Source organism: Nerophis ophidion, linkage group LG10 (genome assembly GCF_033978795.1).
Source record: "Nerophis ophidion isolate RoL-2023_Sa linkage group LG10, RoL_Noph_v1.0, whole genome shotgun sequence".
NCBI classification, from domain to species: domain Eukaryota; kingdom Metazoa; phylum Chordata; class Actinopteri; order Syngnathiformes; family Syngnathidae; genus Nerophis; species Nerophis ophidion.
In genome coordinates, this window is record NC_084620.1 from 7,650,441 (window position 1) to 7,676,754 (window position 26,314).

General features: G+C 41.6%; 1 protein-coding gene across 4 annotated transcripts in view; it reads right to left on the bottom strand.

Moving 5' to 3' along the window:
* Window positions 1-1,512: 1,512 nt before the first annotated feature.
* The window catches only part of cracr2ab (calcium release activated channel regulator 2Ab), a 33,600-nt gene continuing 8,798 nt past the window's right edge, over window positions 1,513-26,314 (bottom strand). For 2 of the 4 annotated variants that reach the window (XM_061912206.1, XM_061912209.1), the window contains exons 3-17: window positions 23,346-23,532; window positions 23,131-23,277; window positions 19,723-19,813; window positions 19,567-19,662; window positions 13,614-13,801; window positions 13,469-13,540; window positions 13,358-13,406; window positions 9,260-9,342; window positions 8,571-9,129; window positions 6,825-6,960; window positions 6,445-6,526; window positions 6,160-6,274; window positions 5,988-6,089; window positions 2,790-2,866; window positions 1,513-2,717 (exon numbers count right to left, since the gene is read on the bottom strand). In XM_061912206.1, coding sequence (XP_061768190.1) covers window positions 2,630-2,717; window positions 2,790-2,866; window positions 5,988-6,089; window positions 6,160-6,274; window positions 6,445-6,526; window positions 6,825-6,960; window positions 8,571-9,129; window positions 9,260-9,342; window positions 13,358-13,406; window positions 13,469-13,540; window positions 13,614-13,801; window positions 19,567-19,662; window positions 19,723-19,813; window positions 23,131-23,277; window positions 23,346-23,532 — 2,072 coding nt within the window. In that variant the 3' untranslated portion in view covers window positions 1,513-2,629. The remainder of the gene's footprint in view (window positions 2,718-2,789; window positions 2,867-5,987; window positions 6,090-6,159; window positions 6,275-6,444; window positions 6,527-6,824; window positions 6,961-8,570; window positions 9,130-9,259; window positions 9,343-13,357; window positions 13,407-13,468; window positions 13,541-13,613; window positions 13,802-19,566; window positions 19,663-19,722; window positions 19,814-23,130; window positions 23,278-23,345; window positions 23,533-26,314) is intronic. The other 2 variants (XM_061912207.1, XM_061912208.1) reach the window with 2 other exon arrangements.

A 26,314-nucleotide genomic window follows, 5' to 3' on the forward strand; every position in this document is an offset into this window, starting at 1 on the left:
ACTCATTTCGGCCGCTTGTACCCGTGATCTTATCCTTTCGGTCATGACCCGAAGCTCATGACCATAGGTGAGGATGGGAACGTAGATCGACCGGTAAATTGAGAGCTTTGCCTTCCGGCTCAGCTCCTTCTTCACCACAACGGATCGGTACAACGTCCGCATTACTGAAGACGCCACACCGATCCGCCTGTCGATCTCACGATCCACTCTTCCCTCACTCGTGAACAAGACTCCTAGGTACTTGAACTCCTCCACTTGGGGCAGGGTCTCCTCCCCAACCCGGAGATGGCACTCCACCCTTTTCCGGGCGAGAACCATGGACTCGGACTTGGAGGTGCTGATTCTCATTCCGGGCGCTTCACACTCGGCTGCGAACCGATCCAGCGAGAACTGAAGATCCCGGTCAGATGAAGCCATCAGGACCACATCATCTGCAAAAAGCAGAGACCTAATCCTGCGGTTACCAAACCGGAACCCCTCAACGCCTTGACTGCGCCTAGAAATTCTGTCCATAAAAGTTATGAACAGAATCGGTGACAAAGGACAGCCTTGGCGGAGTCCAACCCTCACTGGAAATGTGTTCGACTTACTGCCGGCAATGCGAACCAAGCTCTGGCACTGATCGTACAGGGAGCGGACCGGCACAATAAGACAGTCCGATACCCCATACTCTCTGAGCACTCCCCACAGGACTTCCCGAGGGACACGGTCGAATGCCTTCTCCAAGTCCACAAAGCACATGTAGACTGGTTGGGCAAACTCCCATGCACCCTCAAGAACCCTGCCGAGAGTATAGAGCTGGTCCACAGTTCCACGACCAGGACGAAAACCACACTGTTCCTCCTGAATCCGAGGTTCGACTATCCGACGTAGCCTCCTCTCCAGTACACCTGAATAAACCTTACCGGGAAGGCTGAGGAGTGTGATCCCACGATAGTTGGAACACACCCTCCGGTCCCCCTTCTTAAACAGAGGAACCACCACCCCGGTCTGCCAATCCAGAGGTACCGCCCCCGATGTCCACGCGATGCTGCAAAGTCTTGTCAACCAATATATATATATATATATATATATATATATATATATATATATATATATATATATATATATATATATATATATATATATATATACATATATATACATATATATATATACAGTACATACATATATACTGTATATATATATACACATACATATACATATATACATACATAGCATACACATATATACATACATATATACATACATATATATATATATACATACATATATATATATATATATATATATATATATATAAACACATATATACATATGTATATATATACATACATACATATATTCGTCGCCCACTAATTGACTGAAAGGGAGTGCTCGCCCGACACTGCATATATATATATATATATATATATATATATATATATATATATATATATATATATATATATATATATATATATATATATATATATACACATATATACATATATACATACATATATTCGTCGCCCACTAATTGACTGAAAGAGCGTGCTCGTCCGACACTGCAGCGCGAACGCAATGATGTCACATTTTCGATGGGAGCAAAGATTTTTCGACAATATGATTTACCTGAGCGGCTAGGAGACACCGAGTGTAACTAGCGGTGGAAAATGGATTAGAAAAGACAGATTTCAAAAAATAATAATTAGAATTATAATATATATTTTTTTTAAACTTGGGACTTCCCGCGGGCCGGATTTTGGATGCTGGCGGCAGCATCCGGCCCGTGGTCCGTAGTTTGGGGACCCCTGATTTTGAGTGTGCAGTGTTAGAAAATGTTGGATCAAGTGACATTAGAGAGCAACGGTAGGCATGAAAAACACTAACCTATTTATTAATCGTCTGAAGTGGACTTATGCTGGTTTTAAGTTAAAGTGGAATAATAATTATTAAACTACTGATGCAGACACGTTTGTTACTGGATACTTTCTAACACTTTTCTGCCTTCCCGACTTTGTATGAGTAAGTAATATGTAACTATAATTATTTGATACTCGTCTATATTTTTTCAGTTGGCATCTGTTGTGTAGATGCGAGCTCCTAGTAGCCTATAGCCTGTCATGTTTACCTTTTGTAAACACACTGCTTGTATCGCACATTATGTCACACATATAATACCATACTTGTTACGATGTCTGTTATAAATATTGGATTGAGAGACCCCAATTATATATATGAGGGGTAAAAAAAATCATGTTAATATTTTTTTTACTAATAAGGTTTGAGCTATAATATTTGACAGAAAATATAGTTTTTTTTTTCTAAAGATATCTTTTGTCTGAAGGAAATATTTATTTTTATTTTTTAATGGATAAATGTTTCTTTATTTTGACAAGCTACCATACCTCCTGTGAAGTCCTGTGTCTCACACTTCAAAAGCAGTTGTTCTACAACTCAACATAAACTTCATATGCCTGATTTTCCCTAATTTTTCTCAAGATGCTCCCCTTCTGTAAATTGCTGTACTTCCACCACCTTCCAAAAAAAAACAGAAATTAGCACACATCCGTAATTTGCAGGACACAAACATCCTAATGTCTGAGTCTTTGCTTAACGTGTTAGTCAAAAGTTGACCTCCACATCTTCACTTGCAGCAGGCTTTCTTCCTTAAGGGCTGAGCGCTCAGAATGACAGTGGTGTCTCGAACCTTGTCCTCTTGCTCCATCAACACTCTGAAAGCGCAATAAATAGCATCAATGCGCTTCATGATGGGATGTAGCTACACGCCAACTTCATGTCGTTACCTGGCCAGGTGAGTGAGGGACTCGGTCACGTTCTTTCCCGTGTAGGCGCTGACCTCGTAGAACATCACCTTGCTCTCCTGCGTATGGAATAACAACACATTATTAGCCCTTAGAGGTCCTTCAAATATTCCCACTTATTTGTCTGTAATGACAAAAAATAATCAGCTTCTCAAAAATTGCTGTATCAATCAATCAATCAATCAATCAATGTTTACTTATATAGCCCTAAATCACTAGTGTCTCAAAGGGCTGCACAAACCACCACGACATCCTCGGTAGGCCCACATAAGGGCAAGGAAAACTCACACCCAGTGGGACATCGGTGACAATAATGACCCAGTGGGACGTCGGTGACAATGATGACTATGAGAACCTTGGAGAGGAGGAAAGCAATGGATGTCGAGCGGGTCTAACATGATACTGTGAAAGTTCAATCCACAATGGATCCAACACAGTCGCGAGAGTCCAGTCCAAAGAGGATCCAACACAGCAGCGAGAGTCCCGTTCACAGCGGAGCCAGCAGGAAACCATCCCAAGCGGAGGCGGATCAGCAGCGCAGAGATGTCCCCAGCCGATACACAGGCAAGCAGTACATGGCCACCGGATCGGACCGGACCGGACCCCCTCCACAGGGGAGAGTGGGACATGTAAAAAATCATTTTTTTCTACTTTAAGGGCAATTTTCTTAAAATATTATTTCCAATTACATCATTCTAATTCTTTTGGAGGATTTTAACTCTTTAAAGGCTAGTATGTTCGCATGTTACATAATTAATATTTCATACCTGTTTTTCTATTGGGAATAAACAAAATTAAACTAAAACCATAATTTTTTTCCCCAAACACTTACAAAAAAACTACCACCATTGGGCAGATAAATATATTTAAAAACTCAACAATCAAAACACATAAATAAGTGGTCCAAATTGATATGTTAGATAAAAAAAATACCTGTACATTAACGATCAGCTTCATTTTTTTCAGATAAAATCAAGTAAAAATAGCCTTTGCAACAAGTCATTTTGGTCACAATGAATATTTGAACAGTCAAACACTTTCTGTGTGTGACTGTGCGCAATTTTAAAAAGTTTTTTTTTGTCGAAATCCTCTGGCAAATTATTACACAACATATTAAAAACATATCAAATAAAAGAACAATAGTATAGAATAATTCTAAAAATATATAAAAAAATAAATACTGATCATATAAAACAATAACAAAACATAACTAATAATAATAACAATGTATAACAGTAACATAAAATAAATAATTAATACTAGTAATAAAATAATGATAGTATAAAATATAGATAATACAAAATAATAACCAACAATACAAAAATATAACATTAGTAATTTAAAAAAATTAAGGAATAAAAATCATATCAATTAATGATAATTAAAAATGATAATTTATAACAATAATAAAAATAGCATACAAGAATGGTAATTAAAATACAATAAAAAAATTACTTCTTCTTTCAAATCAGACAAGCATAATAAAACTTAACTAATGATAATAAAATCACATAAGACCAATTAAGTATTAATGATATATAACTAAAATGATAAAATAATATAACATTTTACAAAATGGTCCTGTAAGACAGGGGTAGGGAACCTATGGCTCTCGAGCCAGATGTGGCTCTTTTGATGACTGCATCTGGCTCTCTGATAAATCTTAGCTGTCATTGCTTTAACACGCTGAATAATTCCGCTGGTAGTCACAGTGTTAACAATAACTTTCAAAATATAAAACATTCTCATCCATTTTAATGCAACCATCCATTTTCTATCGCACCTGTTCAAGAAGTCGCAATAATGGTAAGAAGTATTATATTAAATATTGGTTAGCTTTAGAATAACAATGTTATTAAAAATAATAAGAGACTTACTATACTGTTGTTATAAAATGTTGGTCTTAAAAATGCACGCATTTAGTTGTATTCAGTGTTAAAAAATATTATATGGCTTTCACGGGAAAAACATTTGAAAATATTTGGCTTTCATGGCTCTCTCAGCCAAAAAGGTTCCCGACCCCTGCTGTGAGATATCTTAAGGTTTTTAATGGAACTCCATTGAATGGATGGATGGCACTCCATCCAGCTGTATAATCACTCGCCATATCTGTCTATTACCTGACACCTTCTATGTTAGCGACCTCTCTTCAATCAATCAATCAATGTTTACTTATATAGCCCTAAATCACTAGTGTCTCAAAGGGCTGCACAGACCACCACGACATCCTCGGTAGGCCCACATAAGGGCAAGGAAAACTCACACCCAGTGGGACATCGGTGACAATGATGACCCAGTGGGACGTCGGTGACAATGATGACTATGAGAACCTTGGAGAGGAGGAAAGCAATGGATGTCGAGCGGGTCTAACATGATACTGTGAAAGTTCAATCCACAATGGATCCAACACAGTCGCGAGAGTCCAGTCCAAAGCGGATCCAACACAGCAGCGAGAGTCCCGTTCACAGCGGAGCCAGCAGGAAACCATCCCAAGCGGAGGCGGACCAGCAGCGCAGAGATGTCCCCAGCCGATACACAGGCGAGCAGTACATGGCCACCGGATCGGACCGGACCCCCTTTGTTTATAATGTATATTTTCTGCTGGATATACTCTTTATTTTATGCTGCCTTTTTTTTTTTTGCTGCAGCTGTTACATATACTGTAATATTGTACACGGTAATTGGGATTTGTTGTATCTTGTATATATTATATAAAAATATAATATAATATAATACTATAAAATATGAGTATATATTATATACTGTATATATAATATGTAAATAGCTCGGTTGGTAGAGTGGCCGTGCCAGCAACTTGAGGGTTGCAGGTTCGATTCCCGCTTGTGCCATCGTAGTCACTGCCGTTGTGTCCTTGGGCAAGACACTTTACCCACCTACTCCCAGTGCCACCCACACTGGTTTAAATGTAACTTAGATATTGGGTGTCACTATGTAAAGCGCTTTGAGTCACTTGAGAAAAGCGCTATATAAATATAATTCACTTCACTTCACTTCACATATGTTATAGTTTAAATTGCTACTATAGTACTACTAATTTATAACTGCATTATCCTTTCCATCCTTTGTGACTGAGCTACCGTGTGGAACCATTTCGCTTGTGGATCAAGAAAGTTTGTCTAAGTCTAAGTCTAAGTCTAAGTCTAAGTCTAAGGAACCAACCTGAGCCAGTTGTTCTGCCTCTTTTAAGGACACCTCCCTGTCTGCATCCATGTCCATCTTGTTGCCCAGCAACAGGATTTGGACCCCTTCTCCAGCAGCATCCTAACAAAAACAAGTAAATAGCCTAAATGTCAGTTTCGGTACAACTTCAGCATGGTGCTGGAGTTCAGACCTTGACGTTGGCGAGCCACGGACTCACGGCCTTGAAGCTCTCCTCCATGGTGACGTCGTACATCACCACCACGCCGTCGGCCTTGCGGAAAAACTGCTTGGTGATGCTGCGGTACCTGTGCCAAAAACACTTACTAAGAAGAAGTGCTGCTGCTGCTGCTGCTCCCAGAGCGCTGCAAATTCCAGAAAACTGTCCGCTGATTTATCGCCACTTCCTGCTGAGCTTGCACGTTGATGTGACGGGTCGGGAGATTAGAGAGTGGGAGGAAAAATTATCGCTGCTCACCTCTCTTGACCTGCCGTGTCCCACAGCTGCATGGCTACTTGCATATTGTTGAGGGTTAAGATCTTCACGCTGAAGTCAATCCCTATTAAGTATAAACATACAATAACAATTACTTAAAAGGATAGGAGTTTTCATTTGGGTTTTTTAAAGGAAAATGATCCAACAGAACTAGAACTAGGAGGTAAAAGTACATAATTCAACACCAGCATGATAGTCTCTGAGTGTTATAATGCAGTGACACAAGTCAGCCGCTAGAGGGCACAATAAAATGAAAGGAAAAGTAATCCCATTGAACATAATCTTCCATGCAATGTGTGTGACTCCACAAGCCTTTTCATGTGATGCGCTAGTTATGAGGAGGAGGACGTGCGGCTTCTCACCCACAGTGGCCGTGGTGGACGGGTGGAAATGTCCTTCGCAGAAAGAGCGCAGAAGTGACGTCTTGCCCACGCTGGAGTTTCCCACCAGGACCACTTTAAAGAGGCGGCTCGGCCCCAACAAGGGCGCCTCTTCTGCCTTTTAAGGAGAGAATTGATAGATAAACTTTAGGACACACACACACATTGTTCAAGGCCATGTGCAAGGGTCTCTTTCTGTCATTCTTAACGGGAGGTCCCGGAAGGACTGTTAACTGATTTTGAATAGAAAGACACAAAATAATCCATCAAGCCAAAACAGGACACACTGGATCATGACACTTATTCGGGCAATTACGGCAAAAGTCAAAAGAGAAGTCAATTAATTAATGCGATCAATCCAAATGAAAGCCGGATTAACTCGCCTGCCAGGGGAGCAGAGTCAACTCGCCCTGGCCAGCGAGTTTATTTGTGCCGGCTTGAATACAGTGGGGCAAAAAAGTATTTAGTCAGCCACCGATTGTGCAAGTTCTCCCACTTAAAATGATGACAGAGGTCTGTAATTTTCATCATAGGTACACTTTAACTCTGAAAGACAGAATGTGGGGAAAAAAATACAGGAATTCACATTGTAGGAATTTTAAAGAATTTATTTGTAATTTATGGTGGAAAATAAGTATTTGGTCACTTCAAACAAGGAAAATCTCACGCTCTCACAGACCTGTAACTTCTTCTTTAAAAAGCTCTTCTGTCCTCCACTCGTTACCTGTATTAAGGGAACTTGTTTGAACTCGTTATCTGTATAAAAGACACCTGTCCACAGCCTCAAACAGTCAGACTCCAAACTCCACTATGGCCAACACCAAAGTGCTGTCGAAGAACACCAGGAAAAGAATTGTAGACCTGCACCAGACTGGGAAGAGTGAATCTACAATAGGCAAGCAGCTTGGTGTGAAAAAAGCAACCGTGGGAGCAATTATCCACTGATAATCTCCCTCGATCTGGGGCTCCATGCAAGATCTCATCCCGTGGGGTCAAAATGATCATGAGAACGGTGAGCAAAAATCCCAGTGCCACACGGGGGGACCTGGTGAATGACCTGCAGAGAGCTGTGACCAAAGTAACAAAGGTTACCATCAGTAACACACTACGCCGACAGGGAATCAAATCCTGCAGTGCCAGATGTGTCCCCCTGCTAAGCCAGTGCATGTCTAGGCCCATCTGAAGTTTGCCAGAGAGCACATTGATGATACAGCAGAGGATTGGGAGAATGCCATGTGGTCAGATGAAACAAAAATAGAACTTTTTGGTATAAACTCAACTTGTCGTGTTTGGAGGAAGAAGAATAATGAGTTGCACTCCAAGAACACCACACCTACTGTGAAGCATGGGGGTGGAAACATCATGCTTTTGGGCTGTTTTTCTGCTAAGGGGACAGGACGATTGATCCGTGTTAAGGAAAGAATGAATGGGGCCATGTATCGTGAGATTTTGAGCCAAAACTTCCTTCCATCAGTGAGAGCTTTGAATGGTTGACCAAATACTTATTTTCCACCATAATCTACAAATAAATTCTTTAAAATTCCTACAATGTGAATTCCTGGATTTTTTTTTCACATTCTGTCTCTCACAGTTGAAGTGTACCTATGATGAAAATTACAGACCTCTGTCATCATTTTAAGTGGGAGAACTTGCACAATCGGTGGCTGACTAAATACTTTTTTGCCCCACTGTAAGTTTAAAGACTTCAAGGGGTATGATGTTGCCTACATGCTGGGTCTCCTTTCCTACAGGTTGCCCCCGTGGTGACATGGGGGTCTTTTTTCGGAATAACTGGAGCTTCTGTGACTGCGTCGCCAAGACGACGCTGGAGTCCAAATCGCTCTGTGCTTCCTCTGCATCCTCTTCTTCGCTGAGCTGGTGCAGCAACAGCTGGGGTCCACCTTGGAGGAGGTGGGGCAGGTGGTCCTCTTCAATGGAGATGACACGCCTCAAAGGCCACCCGTCCGGGGGCGCATCCAGCTCCTCATCCCCGACATCTGTCTTCCTCTCCGCCTCCGGCCTCTTGGCTCGCTCCCTGGCGGTCCTCCTCAAGCTGGAGGACCTGGCAATGGCCTTCTTGGCCTTGGTCCTCATATTGTGAAACTTAGCTGGGGCAGGGCCCATGTAGCCGTTGGACAACCCGACGCTCTTCTTCACCCCCGAGGAGTTGATGGCAGCGGTGGCGTCGTCCTCACTACAGGAGGAGGAAGCAACAAACACGATTTGAAGGTGCTCTACAGGCAAGGCCTCCAGAGACTCGTAGGAGCCCTCCAGCACCACAGGAGATCTTTGGAAACAGGAGAAACAGAGGATGGTCTTCCATGAAAATGTGACTTGATTGCAAAAAAAAAGGCAGATATCCTCTGTTTGTCCTCTTTGATTGTGAAATAACCAAGATCAAAGATGGGACGAATCACCTTTTCACAGGCTGGTTGCTGTCGTCAAATATGTTGGTCAGGCTGGCTCTCTGCTTCTGCTTCTTTCTTAGGGATGTTCTCGGCTTGTTTGAGGAAAAGAAAACATGTTAATGGTCTTTTCATTCCTAGTGCTGCAGCGCGTTGAAAAAACACGATGGAATGCAAACAATTGGTGGGCGGAGTCACAAATCTGATTAGTTAAAGTTAAGTTTAACTAATCTATCTTGCCGATTGTATTGTACCGTATGTCCCGGCAAGAAATCTGCGTTCAAAAGACTCCGGCTTATTAGTGATTCCTAGAGCTCAAAAAAAGTCTGCGGGCTATAGAGCATTTTCCGTTCGGGCTCCAGTACTCTGGAATGCCCTCCCGGTAACAGTTCGAGATGCTACCTCAGTAGAAGCATTTAAGTCTCATCTTAAAACTCATTTGTATACTCTAGCCTTTAAATAGACCTTTTTAGACCAGTTGATCTGCCGCTTCTTTTCTTTCTCCTATGTCCCCCCCCTCCCTTGTGGAGGGGGTCCGGTCCGATGACCATGGATGAAGTACTGACTGTCCAGAGTCGAGACCCAGGATGGACCGCTCGTCGGGACCCAGGATGGACCGCTCGCCTGTATCGGTTGGGGACATCTCTACGCTGCTGATCCGCTTCAGATGGTTTCCTGTGGACGGGACTCTCGCTGCTGTCTTGGAGCCACTATGGATTGAACTTTCACAGTATCATGTTGGACCCGCTCGACATCCATTGCTTTCGGTCCCCTAGAGGGGGGGGTTGCCCACATCTGAGGTCCTCTCCAAGGTTTCTCATAGTCAGCATTGTCGCTGGCGTCCCACTGAATGTGAATTCTCCCTGCCCACTGGGTGTGAGTTTTCCTTGCCCTTTTGTGGGTTCTTCCGAGGATGTTGTAGTCGTAATGATTTGTGCAGTCCTTTGAGACATTTGTGATTTGGGGCTATATAAATAAACATTGATTGATTGATTGAAGTTAAAGTACCAAATGATTGTCACACACACAGTAGGTGTGGTTAAATTAGTCCTCTGCATTTGACCCATCCCCTTGATCACCCCCTGGGAAGTGAGGGGAGCAGTGGGCAGCAGCGGTGCCGCGCCCTGGAATCATTTATGGGGATTTAACCCCCAATTCCAACCCTTGATGCTGAGTGCCAAGCAGGGAGGCAATGGGTCCCATTTTTTTTTACAGTCTTCGGTATGACTCGACCGGGGTTTAAACTCCCAACCTACCGATCTCAGGGCGGACACTCTAACCACAAGTGAAATAAATACAATGAAATCGTTAAAAATTACTTTAAATAAACAATAAAAAATTGCCATAAAATAAATCAGTCAAATAAATAGTAAGTAATAATTACTATTTCACATATTTATATTAAAAAAAAAGAAAGAAAAATGACATGAAATACATAAATCAGTCACGGCATGGATATATTGTTTTTTTAATATGTAAAATCATTATAATTCTTATTTGCGTTTATTTATTTATTTGAAATCTGCGTTCAAAGGACTCGGGCTTGTTAGTGATTCCCAAAGCCCAAAAAAAGTCTGCGGGCTATAGAGCGTTTTCCGTTCGGGCTCCAGTACTCTGGAATGCCCTCCCGGTAACAGTTCGAGATGCCACCTCAGTAGAAGCATTTAAGTCTCACCTTAAAACTCATTTGTATACTCTAGCCTTTAAATAGACTCCCTTTTTAGACCAGTTGATCTGCCGTTTCTTTTCTTTTTCTTCTATGTCCCACTCTCCCTTGTGGAGGGGGTCCGGTCCGATCCGGTGGCCATGTACTGCTTGCCTGTGTATCGGCTGGGGACATCTCTGCGCTGCTGATCCGCCTCCGCTTGGGATGGTTTCCTGCTGGCTCCGCTGTGAACGGGACTCTCGCTGCTGTGTTGGATCCGCTTTGGACTGGACTCTCGCGACTGTGTTGGATCCATTGTGGATTGAACTTTCACAGTATCATGTTAGACCCGCTCGACATCCATTGCTTTCCTCCTCTCTAAGGTTCTCATAGTCATTATTGTCACCAATGTCCCACTGGGTCATTATTGTCACCGATGTCCCACTGGGTGTGAGTTTTCCTTGCCCTTATGTGGGCCTACCGAGGATGTCGTAGTGGTTTGTGCAGCCCTTTGAGACACTAGTGATTTAGGGCTATATAAGTAAACATTGATTGATTGATTGATTGATTGATTGATTGATTTAGGTATTTTTATCAGTAATGTTATTAGTATTAGTTCAATTCAACAAAAATGTTGTGAAATAAAAGGAAAGTATTTTGGTCATGAAATACTAGTAATTAACAGTTTTATTCAAGGACTCCAGGAGCTTTATTTGTCATACCCGTGCACATTTGCACATGTACAGTAAATAATTTGGAGTCAGGTCCTGGCAAGTATTAAAGTTTAATTTAAAGTACCAATGATTGTCACACACACACTAGATGTGGCGAAATTATTCTCTGCATTTGACCCATCACCCTTGATTACCCCCTGGGAGGTGAGGGGAGCAGTGGGCAGCAGCGGTGCCGCGCCCGGGAATCATTTATGGTGATTCAACCCCCAATTTCAACCCTTGATGCTGAGTGCCAAGCAGGGAGGCAATGGGTCCCATTTTTATAGTCTTAGGTATGACTCGGCCGGGGTTTGAACTCATAACCTACCCATCTCAATCTAAGTTTGTTTATATTACCCTTAATCACATGGGTCTCAAAGGGCTGCACAAGCCACAACGAAATCCTTGGCTCAGATACCACATCAGGGCAAGAAAAAAAGTCAACCCAAAGGGAGTAATGAGATGCCTTGGAGTGGACCTCAGATGTGGGGGGACCCCCCACCCCCATGGGCAATGGATTCAGGGTGGTAACAGGCAGTGAATTAGCATGACCTCACATAAAACGGATGGATGTGACGCTACTAACATGCTTTCTTTCTTTTTATCATTTAAAAAAAATACTAAAACGTTTACAAAAAAGTAATGAAAAATAAACAGGCAATTAAAAAAAACTGTAATAATAATTTTTATTCTTATCAGTAATATTAATATTATTAGTATGGTAGTAATGGTTGTAGCAGTATCCTTTAAATTCACGTTTTATATATATATACACACACACACACACACATATATATATATATATATATATATATATATATATATATATATATATATATATATATATTTATTCCTCAAATTAATATTTCTATGAAATATAATTTTTTTTAAAAAATCAATCACAAAATCAATCACAAAATCAATATTTTGGATGTTAAATACAAATGAAGTCAAGTCAATTATATTTATATAGCGCTTTTCTCTAGTGACTCAAAGCGCTTTACATAGTGAAACCCAATATCTAAGTTACATTTAAACCAGTCTGGGTGACACTGGGAGCAGGTGGGTAAAGTGTCTTGCCCAAGGACACAACGGCAGTGACTAGGATGTCGGAAGCGGGAATCGAACCTGCAACCCTCAAGTTGCTGGCACGGCCGCTCTACCAACCGAGCTATGCCGCCCCACATAAGCTTTTCTTATCAGTTATACTATTGTTATTTGCATTAGTTACAGTAGTAGCATTGTTTACATTTACATTAAGTCCACATATGCGGTCCTCTCCAAGGTTTCTCATGGTCATCATTGTCCCCGACGTCCCACTGGGTGTCAGTTTTCCTTGCCCTTATGTGGGCTCTACCGAGGATGTCGTTGTGGTTTGTGCAGCCCTTTGAGACACTAGTGATTTAGGGATATATAAATAATCATTGATTGATTGATTGATATTATTATTCAAAATATAATTACTTCATATTGCTTTAAACCTTCATAGCTGCTCTTTGTGCTTTTCTAACAACAATTTTTAAAGCAGGATGAAATTAAAACATATATTTTTTTGTTAATTTGCAAAGCTGCTGTTGTTTCTTTATACTTATGCTGTTTTTTTAGGTGATATGGACTTTCTTTAATGTCATGTACATTGCTATTCATAATTTTTAAGGGCATTAACTGTCTTTTCCCTCCTACATGATACTATTTAAGAGCATACAGTATTATCAGTCAGGCAATGAGATAATAATGGAAAAGTTTACTTACCACTCCACTACGTATGTCCCGATCGTCCTTTAGGTGTTTGTTCATCTCTCTGGGAGGATTGACGAGAATTAAAACAACTTTGAAGCACGTGAAAAAAATGCCAGGATGTACCTGAGGAGGTCAAGTTGCTTCATCAGGCTCTGCTTCTCTCTCTGGAGTCCTTCTGTAACCCGGTACATTTCCCTGAAATGATGATTACACTTGAGCTGTTTTGCTCCTGCGTGCACAGCTTGATAAACTACAAAAATGGCCGCACATCTCCTTCTCCTGGTGCAGCCTGGCCGCCTGCTCCTGCAGCATGGCCAGTTGCTCCTGGGCAACCAGCAGCTCCTGGCTGGTGGTCTCCAGCGCTCGCGACAGCTCGTCGTTGGTCGTCTTCAGCTTGACGTTCTCTACGTGGCTCTCCTGCTTCTCGCTGTTCAGCTCGCGGCACTGCAGCTCCAACTAGAAGGCACCAAAAACACAACGACAAACATGTCACGATACCAGGATTTCAGGCGTCGATACCAATGAATTTCCACCGTTCTTGATGTTCATTCAATACCACGATTAAAATAAAAACTGAACCAATTTACTTTTAAGTTTACAGTTTTGTCTTTCAAGTATTTCAAAGTGTCAAGTATTTAAGACCACTGTGCAACATCCATCCATCCATTTTCTACCGCTTATTCCCTTTTGGGAATCGGGCGGAAGGCGGGGTACACCCTGGACAAGTCGCCACCTCATCGCAGGGCCAACACAGATAGACAGACAACATTCACACTCACATTCACACACTAGGGCCAATTTAGTGTTGCCAATCAACCTATCCCCAGGTGCATGTCTTTGGAAGTGGGAGGAAGCCGGAGTACCCGGAGGGAACCCACGCATTCACGGGGAGAACATCCAAACTCCACACAGAAAGATCTCGAGCCTGGGATTGAACCCAGGACTGCAGGACCTTCGTATTATGAGGCAGACGCACTAACCCCTCTGCCACCGTGAAGCCCTGGCTAATTGTCATTGGTGAAAAATAACTGTAAGGAAAAAATATTAGCATTACAGCATGTTAACCTTTCAAGCTATTTTTGCTTCGCTAATTTTGCAGCTGTAACCCTTAAGAGTCATATAACTTGCTTAAAGCAACCCACACAGCTGCCTGTTTTTAAAGCATTATAATTGGCTGATTGTCATTGGTGAAAAATAACTGTAAGGAAAAAATATTAGCATTACAGCATGCTAACCTTTCAAGCTATTTTTGCTTCGCTAATTTTGTATCTGAAACCCTTAAGAGTCACATAACATGGTATTATCACGCCCTCATTGGGGTCCTTCAGGCATTAAAGGGTCTGTCACGCCAAATGTCTTCCGGGGGGAAGGTTTGCCAATCAACCTATCCCCAGGTGCATGTCTTTGGAAGTGGGAGGAAGCCGGAGTACCCGGAGGGAACCCACGCATTCACGGGGAGAACATGCAAACTCCACACAGAAAGATCTCGAGCCTGGGATTGAACCCAGGACTGCAGGACCTTCGTATTGTGAGGCAGACGCACTAACCCCTCTGCCACCGTGAAGCCCTCGATACCAATGAATTTCCACCATTCTTGATGTTCACTCAATACCACGATTAAAATAAAAACTGAACCAATTTACTTTTAAATTTACTGTTTTGTTTTTTAAGTGTTTCAAAGTGTCAAGTATTTAAGACCACTGTGCAACAACAGAATTAAAATATCAATATGAGCTGTCGAGGTGTAGCCATGCATTCAAAACAAAACAAACAATAATATGTTTGTAAGTACAATCCTAAATAACTAACAATAAAGCAATGAATATTTTACATTCTCAAAAGAACAGCACTGGTGTGGAGCCTTCAAGTATATAAAACTAACAGTATTGTTATTAATATCCTTTAAATATGGTGGTAGTGTGACATCATCGTGTCATTTGTAATAAAATAGGCTAATTAAAAGGTTAAAACATGTATTTAAGACCAATCTTAGTACTAATAAGAAATATTACACAAACAATTCAGCCTTTTCTTATTACGTTTTGCCATTTTGCTATATTTTTGTTTTTGTTTATTTTATTCCGCCCAAGCGTCATAAAATGAAATGCGTTCAGCAAAGGGCCCTGAGGCCCCACTAAAATGAGTAAAGCAGTGGGGTTCAAAGTGTCACCAAACGACAGAAAAGTGTCTCTAAGCTGTGTTTTCTTTACACTTATGGAAGGGATAAAGTTTCTGGAGCCTTTCCGCACACTCCTTGGGCTTGTGGTGGCGGATCTCTGCACTCACTCGCACGGTGAATACTTTACTGACTGCTTGAATTTGATTAGCAAAAAAACACAAGATACACCTCTCTTTCACTTTGAGTATGTTGTGTCCCACCAAGGCCTTCTCTGCTGGCCTAACATAACCAGAAATCATGATCATAATTAAAGATAAAAAATTTTTTTTTATTTACTTTCCCTAAATATCTAAAAGTATTCATATTCTCTTCACGTCATATTATGCTCCTTCCAGTGCTGTATTTTTAGTTTAAGTTTGTATCCAATCAGAGTTCAACTAGCTTATGTTGCCATGCTGTACCTAATCTGCCCCGAGGCCTTCATAATCAACAATGTGCACTGTAAGTGAACGGGGACATACAGGTGATAGATAGTTGCGATAGCCAATCAGATCACAGGTTATTGTCAATAAGGTCTTCTAACTGGCCTAAGGTTGAACATGACATTTACGCGTCCTGTAATTGGATACTCATCTGGATCGTTAGCGGATGAATTGGAGAACACAAAGTTGAGAGATAGTTGTGATAGCCAATCAGATCACACATTTTTGACAGTAGCCTATCCAAGTAGCCTGATGTTAACGAGACTGTGATTGGATACTCACTTGTCATTCCAAAGTGAGTATCCATTCACAAGTTTCAATTTAGCAGGAAGCAGGAAGTGTTGCGCCGTAGCCAGACCGGGATAGCAGAGAAGGAGAACAAAATGTTGATTAGGTGGCAGACATATATTTGCAAGGCCATTTTCAAGAAGGATATTTAGAGAGAAAGTACATCTTGTGAGACGATGTCGGTCAACCCTGGAAGCTAGCTCAGTTGTACGCCATTTCCACTCAAATAAGTCGAAAAGAAGCTCCAGCAAGAAATCTGCGTTCAAAAGACTCTGGCTTATTAGTGATTCCCAGAGCCCCAAAAAAGTCTGCGGGCTATAGAGCGTTTTCCGTTCGGGCTCCAGTACTCTGGAATGCCCTCCCGGTAACAGTTTGAGATGCTACCTCAGTAGAAGCATTTAAGTCTCACCTTAAAACTCATTTGTATACTCTAGCCTTTAAATAGACCTCCTTTTTAGACCAGTTGATCTGCCGCTTTTCTTTTTCTCCTATGTCCCCCCCTCCCTTGTGAAGGGGGTCCGGTCCGATGACCATGGATGAAGTACTGGCTGTCCAGAGTCGAGACCCAGGATGGACCGCTCGTCGGGACCCAGGATGGACCGCTTGCCTGTGTATCGGTTGGGGACATCTCTACGCTGCTGATCCGACTCCGCTTGGGATGGTTTCCTGTGGACGGGACTCTCGCTGCTGTCTTGGATCCGCTTTGAACTGAACTCTCGCGGCTGTGTTGGAGCCACTATGGATTGAACTTTCACAGTATCATGGTAGACGCGCTCGACATTCATTGCTTTCGGTCCCCCTAGAGGGGTGGGGGGGGTGCCCACATTTGAGGTCCTCTCCAAGGTTTCTCATAGTCAGCATTGCCACTGGCGTCCCACTGGGTGTGAATTCTCCCTGCCCACTGGGTGTGAGTTTTCCTTGCCCTTATGTGGGTTCTTCCGAGGATGTCGTTGTCGTAATGATTTGTGCAGTCCTTTGAGACATTTGTGATTTAGGGCTATATAAATAAACATTGATTGATTGATTGATTGACAATGAGGGGTACCACTGGCTTATATGGTGTTGAATAGGTGCTACAAATTGTGAGTTCAAACATATTTTTTTCCACTTTTAATATGTTTTTGCAATTTTAATTTTGACAGTACCACATCAATCAATCAATGTTTACTTATATAGCCCTAAATCACTAGTGTCTCAAAGGGCTGCACAAACCACCACGACATCCTCGGTAAGCCCACATAAGGGCAAGGAAAACTCACACCCAGTGGGACATCGGTGACAATAATGACCCAGTGGGACGTCGGTGACAATGATGACTATGAGAACCTTAGAGAGGAGGAAAGCAATGGATGTCGAGCGGGTCTAACATGATACTGTGAAAGTTCAATCCACAATGGATCCAACACAGTCGCGAGAGTCCAGTCCAAAGCGGATCCAACACAGCAGCGAGAGTCCCGTTCACAGCGGAGCCAGCAGGAAACCATCCCAAGCGGAGGCGGATCAGCATCGCAGAGATGTCCCCAGCCGATACACAGGCAAGCAGTACATGGCCACCGGATCGGACCGGACCCCCTCCACAAGGGAGAGTGGGACATAGAAGAAAAAGAAAAGAAACGGCAGATCAACTGGTCTAAAAAGGGAGTCTATTTAAAGGCTAGAGTATACAAATGAGTTTTAAGGTGAGACTTAAATGCTTCTACTGAGGTGGCATCTCGAACTGTTACCGGGAGGGCATTCCAGAGTACTGGAGCCCGAACGGAAAACGCTCTATAGCCCGCAGACTTTTTTTGGGCTTTGGGAATCACTAACAAGCCGGAGTCCTTTGAACGCAGATTTCTTGCCGGGACATATGGTACAATACAATCGGCAAGATAGGATGGAGCTAGACCGTGTAGTATTTTATACGTAAGTAGTAAAACCTTAAAGTCACATCTTAAGTGCACAGGAAGCCAGTGCAGGTGAGCCAGTACAGGCGTAATGTGATCAAACTTTCTTGTTCTTGTCAAAAGTCTAGCAGCCGCATTTTGTACCAACTGTAATCTTTTAATGCTAGACATGGGGAGATCCGAAAATAATACGTTACAGTAGTCGAGGCGAGACGTAACAAACGCATGGATAATGATCTCAGCGTCTTTAGTGGACAGAATGGAGCGAATTTTAGCGATATTACGGAGATGAAAGAAGGCCGTTTTAGTAACGCTTTTAATGTGTGCCTCAAAGGAGAGAGTTGGGTCGAAGATAATACCCAGATTCTTTACTGTGTCGCCTTGTTTAATTGTTTGGTTGTCAAATGTTAGAGTTGTATTATTAAATAGAGTTCGGTGTCTAGCAGGACCGATAATCAGCATTTCCGTTTTTTTGGCGTTGAGTTGCAAAAAGTTAGCGGACATCCATTGTTTAATTTCATTAAGACACGCCTCCAGCTGACTACAATCCGGCGTGTTGGTCAGCTTTAGGGGCATGTAGAGTTGGGTGTCATCAGCATAACAGTGAAAGCTAATACCGTATTTGCGTATGATGTCACCTAGCGGCAGCATGTAGATGCTGAAGAGTGCAGGGCCAAGGACCGAACCCTGGGGAACTCCGCACGTTACCTTAACGTAGTCCGAGGTCACATTGTTATGGGAGACACACTGCATCCTATCAGTAAGATAAGAGTTAAACCAAGACAGGGCTAAGATATGTTTTAATTGCTGATGCGTTTTGATTTTTAAATGCGCCAGAAAATAACCCATTTTGTACACGGTTGATGTGCTTTACTGCCCAGTAATATGTAGATGTATTTCTGTATAGTATTTCTCCAGCAATGGTAATGTGGTGACATCAATTATGGTATTTTGAGAGGTAATCATTGAAGTCGGACATCACTGAAGACCTAGGTGGGAAACGCACGGCCCGCCACTGACTTTGAGTACGTACATTTATTGGCTAAATATAACAACAAAGTGGCTAAAGTGCATCACAGATCATTTCTGCTACGTCACATTCTACAGTAAAGTAAGCGGAGTTATGTCACATCTACAGTTATACCTCACTTCCACTATCATTTGTTTAAGAACAAATGATAGTGGAAGAGAAGCACCAAATCTACATCTGTTACAGAATTTCACAAATAAATAAATATTTGGAAAAAATTTATATCTTTTTTTTAATTTTTTATAAATCACACATCAATAATTGATGCGGCTTGCCAAGGAAAAGGTGTTGTACAGTATTCGGCACTGACGATTCTGAAATAAAGCAGGTGTCGATGAATGATTTGCATGTTGGTATCAAACTATTGATACTTTTGTCAACCCTGTTGTGATTTTAAACCACAATGTGCCACAAACCCTCTTCTGCTTCTGGAAAAGATGCTCCAGCTCTTTCTCCTTAGAAGACAGCTGGTGCTCCAAGTCCTGGCTCCGTGACTGGAGGCGTTCTGAGTCCTGCAAACAAACGTGTCGAGGGTCACGGGAGAGGAGGAGGTGCCTGACAAGGACTTGCACCTTCAGCAGGAGCTTGTCTTTCTCCGTTTTGATCTGCGCCTCCATCTCCTCGTACAGATGTCGGATCTCGCTGTCGTGCGTCGCCGCCTTCCTGCAGAGGAGAGCGCCATCCTGTCATAACTCATCCATTGTTGACTAATGCGAGCTTAGAGATTCATTAGGATTGTTATCTACAGAAGTTGCAAGTTTATGGGAACCCCAATCTAATGTTATAAAGTACAGGCCAAAAGTTTGGACACGCCTTCTCAGTCAATGTGTTTTGTCACTGAAGGCATCACAACTATGAATGAACACGTTTAGTTATGTACGTAACCCATGTGTAATGTTCATATTGTTTGTGGGTGTGATGGTAATTAATTAACATAACATTAATATGTTTAATTTAACATACAAGTGTTTTATTGTGAGGGATTAAAAGCCACAAAATTCAACGGGTCCATCAGACCCACGAACGCTGGCTAAGTAACAACAATATGAACGTTGCACGGAACATTTCTCTGCCGGTTTCTGCACCCCACCGGGATTCTTCTTTTGTGTTTCTGCACTTGCGGCTCCCACACAAGGTTGCAACATTGTTTGTCAACATGGTCTGCTCTCATTTTCTCGCACATTTGACCCTCTGATGTTCTGTGTACCTACCACTCTGTCCTCCTCCTGTTCAGGCCTGTGTGTGTGTGTGGGTGTGTGTGTGTGTGTGTGTGTGGTACACAGAACATCAATTTCCACACTTCTATTATCCCCGGGTACAGTGGACCCGGACTTCTTATATGTAGTCCGACACTGATTGTTATTTCTTCTTCGGTACTCTTGTCTTGTTCTGTATATTGTACAGTATGTTGTATTTCTATAGTGTTTTGTATATTGTACAGGAATGCTTATTATTTTTATTGGATAGTAGTCTGTTTATTTCAATTGTTAGTTTTTTCCTTTATTACCTCTTGTGTTATTTATTTCACCCCATATTTGTTGCCACAACCGCACCTTAAATTGGAGTCTTTAATCTCGTTATATGCAAATATAATGACAATAAAGTCCATTCTATTCTATTCCATTCTATTCTAGTAGAAATGTGTAGGGGAGATGTACGGTGTGTGGTCATTAAATATGTATTCTGATATATGTTCTTCACAGAAAATGAGCCAGAGTCAGTCAGTCTCAGTTTAAAAAATTAATTGGTTGTATCCATTTTCTTCTAATAACATTTTTTAAACGGGTCCCACAGACACTAACACAACAAAAAAGGTGAATTAACTGAAAACATGTTTTTTATTCTAGTTTCTTCAAACAAGCCACCCTTTGCTCTGATTACTGCTTTGCACACTCTTGGCATTCTCTCGATGAACTTCAAGCACACCTGTGAAGTTAAAAAAAACATTTCCAAAAGTAATCAGAGCAAACGGTAGCTATTTTGAAGAAACTAGAATATAAAAAGTGTTTTCGGTTAATTCACCTTATTTTGTTGAATACATAACTCCGTGTGTTCATTCATAGTTTTGATGCCTTCAGTGAAATTCTACAATGTAAATAAATAGTCATGAAAATAAAGAACATGCGTTGAATGTCATGTCAGAACATGTCAGACTTAGCCCAGTCTTGGTTTAACTCTTATCTTACTGATAGGATGCAGTGTGTCTCCCATAACAGTGTGACCTCGGACTACGTTAAGGTAACGTGTGGAGTTCCCCAGGGTTTGGTCCTTGGCCCTGCACTCTTCAGCATCTACATGCTGCCGCTAGGTGACATCATACGCAAATACGGTGTTAGCTTTCACTCTTATGCTGATGACACCCAACTCTACATGCCCCTAAAGCTGACCAACACGCCGGATTGTAGTCAGCTGGAGGCGTGTCTTAATAAAATTAAACAATGGATGTCCGCTAACTTTTTGCAACTCAACGCCAAAAAAACGGAAATGCTGATTATCGGTCCTGCTAGACACCGAACTCTATTTAATAATACAACTCTAACATTTGACAACCAAACAATTAAACAAGGTGACTCGGTAAAGAATCTGGGTATTATCTTCGACCCAACTCTCTCCTTTGAGGCACACATTAAAAGCGTTACTAAAACGGCCTTCTTTCATCTCCGCAATATCGCTAAAATTCGCTCCATTCTGTCCACTAAAGACGCTGAGATCATTATCCATGCGTTTGTTACGTCTCGCCTCGACTACTGTAACGTATTATTTTCGGGTCTCCCCATGTCTAGCATTAAAAGATTACAGTTGGTACAAAATGCGGCTGCTAGACTTTTGACAAGAACAAGAAAGTTTGATCACATTACGCCTGTACTGGCTCACCTGCACTGGCTTCCTGTGCACTTAAGATGTGACTTTAAGGTTTTACTACTTACGTATGAAATACTACACGGTCTAGCTCCATCCTATCTTGCCGATTGTATTGTACCATATGTCCCGGCAAGAAATCTGCGTTCAAAGGACTCCGGCTTATTAGTGATTCCCAAAGCCCAAAAAAAGTCTGCGGGCTATAGAGCGTTTTCCGTTCGGGCTCCAGTACTCTGGAATGCCCTCCCGGTAACAGTTCGAGATGCCACCTCAGTAGAAGCATTTAAGTCTCACCTTAAAACTCATTTGTATACTCTAGCCTTTAAATAGACTCCCTTTTTAGACCAGTTGATCTGCCGTTTCTTTTCTTTTTCTTCTATGTCCCACTCTCCCTTGTGGAGGGGGTCCGGTCCGATCCGGTGGCCATGTACTGCTTGCCTGTGTATCGGCTGGGGACGACTCTGCGCTGCTGATCCGCCTCCGCTTGGGATGGTTTCCTGCTGGCTCTGCTGTGAACGGGACTCTCGCTGCTGTGTTGGATCCGCTTTGGACTGGACTCTCGCGACTGTGTTGGATCCATTATGGATTGAACTTTCACGGTATCATGTTAGACCCGCTCGACATCCATTGCTTACCTCCTCTCCAAGGTTCTCATAGTCATCATTGTCACCTACGTCCCACTGGGTCGTTATTGTTACCGATGTCCCACTGGGTGTGAGTTTTCCTTGCCCTTATGTGGGCCTACCGAGGATGTCGTGGTGGTTTGTGCAGCCCTTTGAGACACTAGTGATTTAGGGCTATATAAGTAAACATTGATTGATTGATTGATTGAATGAGAAGGTGTGTCCAAACTTTTGGCCTGTACTGTATGTCACTTTATGTTGCACATTTGATTTAAAAAATAGTTGCACCTTGGACACCTTGAGTATAAATAATCTCTAAAATCGACCACTTTATGTTTTCTCACGGGCAGAGCTGCAGATTAGCGATCATCTGACGCGGCTAAAAGGTTATCCGGTATGGAATTAAACACACCGTTACGTCACAGAAAATGACATAATGAACGTCAGTCATTGAAGCGTAAGAGCGTGTAAGTCAGCCAGTGGTGTGTGTCGTCTCACCTCTGGAGGGCGCTCTCCATCTCACGCTTCTCCTGGTGGGCCTCCTTTATCTGATGGGTGACCCTGGCGAGGAACTCCTCGAAGTTGGACAGCAGGTGGGGCTCGTCCCGCCTGAGCTGAGCCCACAGGCTCCGCACCTCGTCCGGGCTGCAGGAACAGTCCCAGGTCAGGTGACCCAGAATGTCTTCAGTTGAAAAGACAATGATGTCACTCACTCCTCAAACACATGACTCGCTCCCAAGCTCTCCAGCAGCATACAGAAGTGCTCTTCCTCGTCTTCGCCGCCTGACAGCTTGGCTTCCCATTGGCTCTGGTAGAGGGCCTCCTTGGTTCTGAACCCTGAACCAGTTGCCTGGTTCGGCTCGTCGGGCATCGAAATCCGCCGGCCTTGAAGGAACTGACCTGAAATAAACCCACATGTGACAACAAAGTTTCAAATACAGATTTAAAACTGAAAATGAAATTGCTCAGTTTTAACAAAAGTATCGCATCCGAACACTTTTAATATTACAAACCCCGTTTCCATATTAGTTGGAAAATTGTGTTGGATGTAAATATAAACGGAATACAATGATTTGCAAATCCTTTTCAACCCATATTCAGTTAAATATGCTACAAAGACAACATATTTGATGTTAAAACTTATAAAAAAAAATGTTGTTGCAAACAATCATTAACTTTAGAATTTGATGCCAGCAACACGTGACAAAGAAGTTGGGAAAGGTGGCAATAAATACTGAAAAAGTTGAGGAATGCTCATCAAACACTTATTTGGAACATCCCACAGGTGTGCAGGCTAATTGGGAACAGGTGGGTGCCATGATTGGGTATAAAAACAGCTTCCATGAAATGCTGAGTCATTCAAAAACAAGGATGGGGCGAGGGTCACCAATTTGTAAGCAAATTGTCGAACAGTTTTAGAACAACATTTCTCAACAAGCTATTGCAAGGAATTTAAGGATTTTATCATCTACGGTCAGTTATCATCAAAAGCTTCAGAGAATCCGGAGAAATCACTGCACGTAAGCGATGATATTACAGACCTTTGATCCCTCAGGCGGTACTGCATCAAAAACCAGCATCAGTGTGTAAAGGATATCACCACAGGGGATCAGGAACACTTCATAAAACCACTGTCAGTAACTACAGTTGGTCGCTACATCTGTAAGTGCAAGTTAAAACTCTACTACGCAAAGCTAAAGCCATTTATCAACAACACAAAGGAACGCCGCCGGCTTCTCTGGGCCCGAGATCATCTAAGATGGTCTGATGCAAAGTGGAAAAGTGTTCTGTGGTCTGACGAGTTCACATTTCAAATTAAATTTGGAAACTGTGGACATGGCGTCCTCCGGAACAAAGAGGAAAATAACAATCCGGATTGTTATAGGCGCAAAGTTCAAAAGCCAGCATCTGCGATGGTATGGGGGTGTATTAGTGCCCAAGGCATGGGTAACTTACACATCTGTGAAGGCACCATTAATGCTGAAAGGTCCATACAGGTTTTGGAGCAACATATGTTGTCATCCAAGCAACGTTATCATGGACGCCCCTGCTTATTTCAGCAAAACGATGTCAAAACACGTGTTACAACAGCGTGGCTTTGTAGTAAAAGAGTGCGGGTACTTTCCTGGCCCGCCTGCAGTCCAGACATGTCTCCCATCGAAAATGTGTGACAACAAGACCCCGGACTGTTCAACAACTTAAGTTGTACATCTAGCAAGAATGGTAAAGAATTCCAATTTCCAGTTTCCTCAGCTCCCAAACGTTTATTGAGTGTTGTTGAAAGAAAATGTGATGCAACACTGTGGTGAACTTGCCCTTTCCCAACTACTTTGGCACGTGTTGCAGCCATGAAATTCTAAGTTAATTATTTGCAAAAAAAAACAAGGTTTATGAGTTTGAACATCAAATATCTTGTCTTTGTAGTGGATTCATCTGAATATGGGTTGAAAAGGATTTGTCATTGTATTCTGTTTATATTTACATCTAACACAATTTCCCAACTCATATAGAAACAGGTTTGTACATTTAAGTGGATTCACATGTACTTTATCTCATTATGTGAATCATAACTGACTTAACTATTCAGAATTAATTGATGTAAAGTATGCAAAAATGAAGGACAGAAAGTAAACGTGGGTTAGTACTGGAATTGCTATGAGGTAGAAAAGGGGTAGGATTTAATAAGCTCTGCTTATTCCTACTCTTTTTCAGACATGTTGTAAACAAAGATTAAAAATGCGATGTATCTTATTGAAATTATATACATGTTCGAAATAAACTTCAACCAACTTATTTATTACCCACTGTTTATTTAGCTCATTTTTCTTACAAATTGAATGTCAATATTTAGTTTGTATTTCCATGACATTTATCCAAGTGTGGAATTTTAATACAATAATACATATCCCAAAAATATTTTGTGAATTTCAGTCAGATGAGGATTTAATTAAATGTTTTAACCTTATACATACTTTAACCCAAGAACATTTTTAAAGCTTTAACAATAACATGAGTACCTATTTTTGGAAGTGTATTTTTAAGTTTATTTAGCCATTGCCATGCTTGAAAATGCTTAATTAAGGCCAAAAATATTAAAAGATTTAACAGTGTCTGATAAAATAATGATATTGGTGCCTTGAATATCATCCGATACCGAAATTAAACCGACCCAAAAGGGAATAAGTGGTAGAAAAATGGATGGATGGATGATATCAGCACAAATCATACATATTTGTAATATTTTGTAATGTGAAATGTTAGAAAAGGTTTGATCAAGTAACATTTGTCAACCAAAAAACAATGGTAGGTATGAAAAACAATAACCCCTTTATTATTAACCATCTGGAAGAAACTTACGCTGTCATTAATAAAAATTGTTTTTGGCGACACATAGTGGCCACAATAATAAATGAAGTTACGCTCATGAGGCAATAAGCTGAATGATGTGGACACGTTTCTTACTTGATACGTTTTAATACACTTCTGCCTTGGAGACTTTGTATGTGTAAGTTATATGCAACTATAGTTATTTGATACTTGTTTATTTTGACAAATGTGTTGTTTCAGACTGCAATATTGCTTAAGATAGATAGATAGTACTTTATTGGTTCCTTCAGGAGAGTTCCTTCAGGAAAATTAAAATTCCAGCAGCAGTGTACAGAGTTGAGATCAATTTAAATAA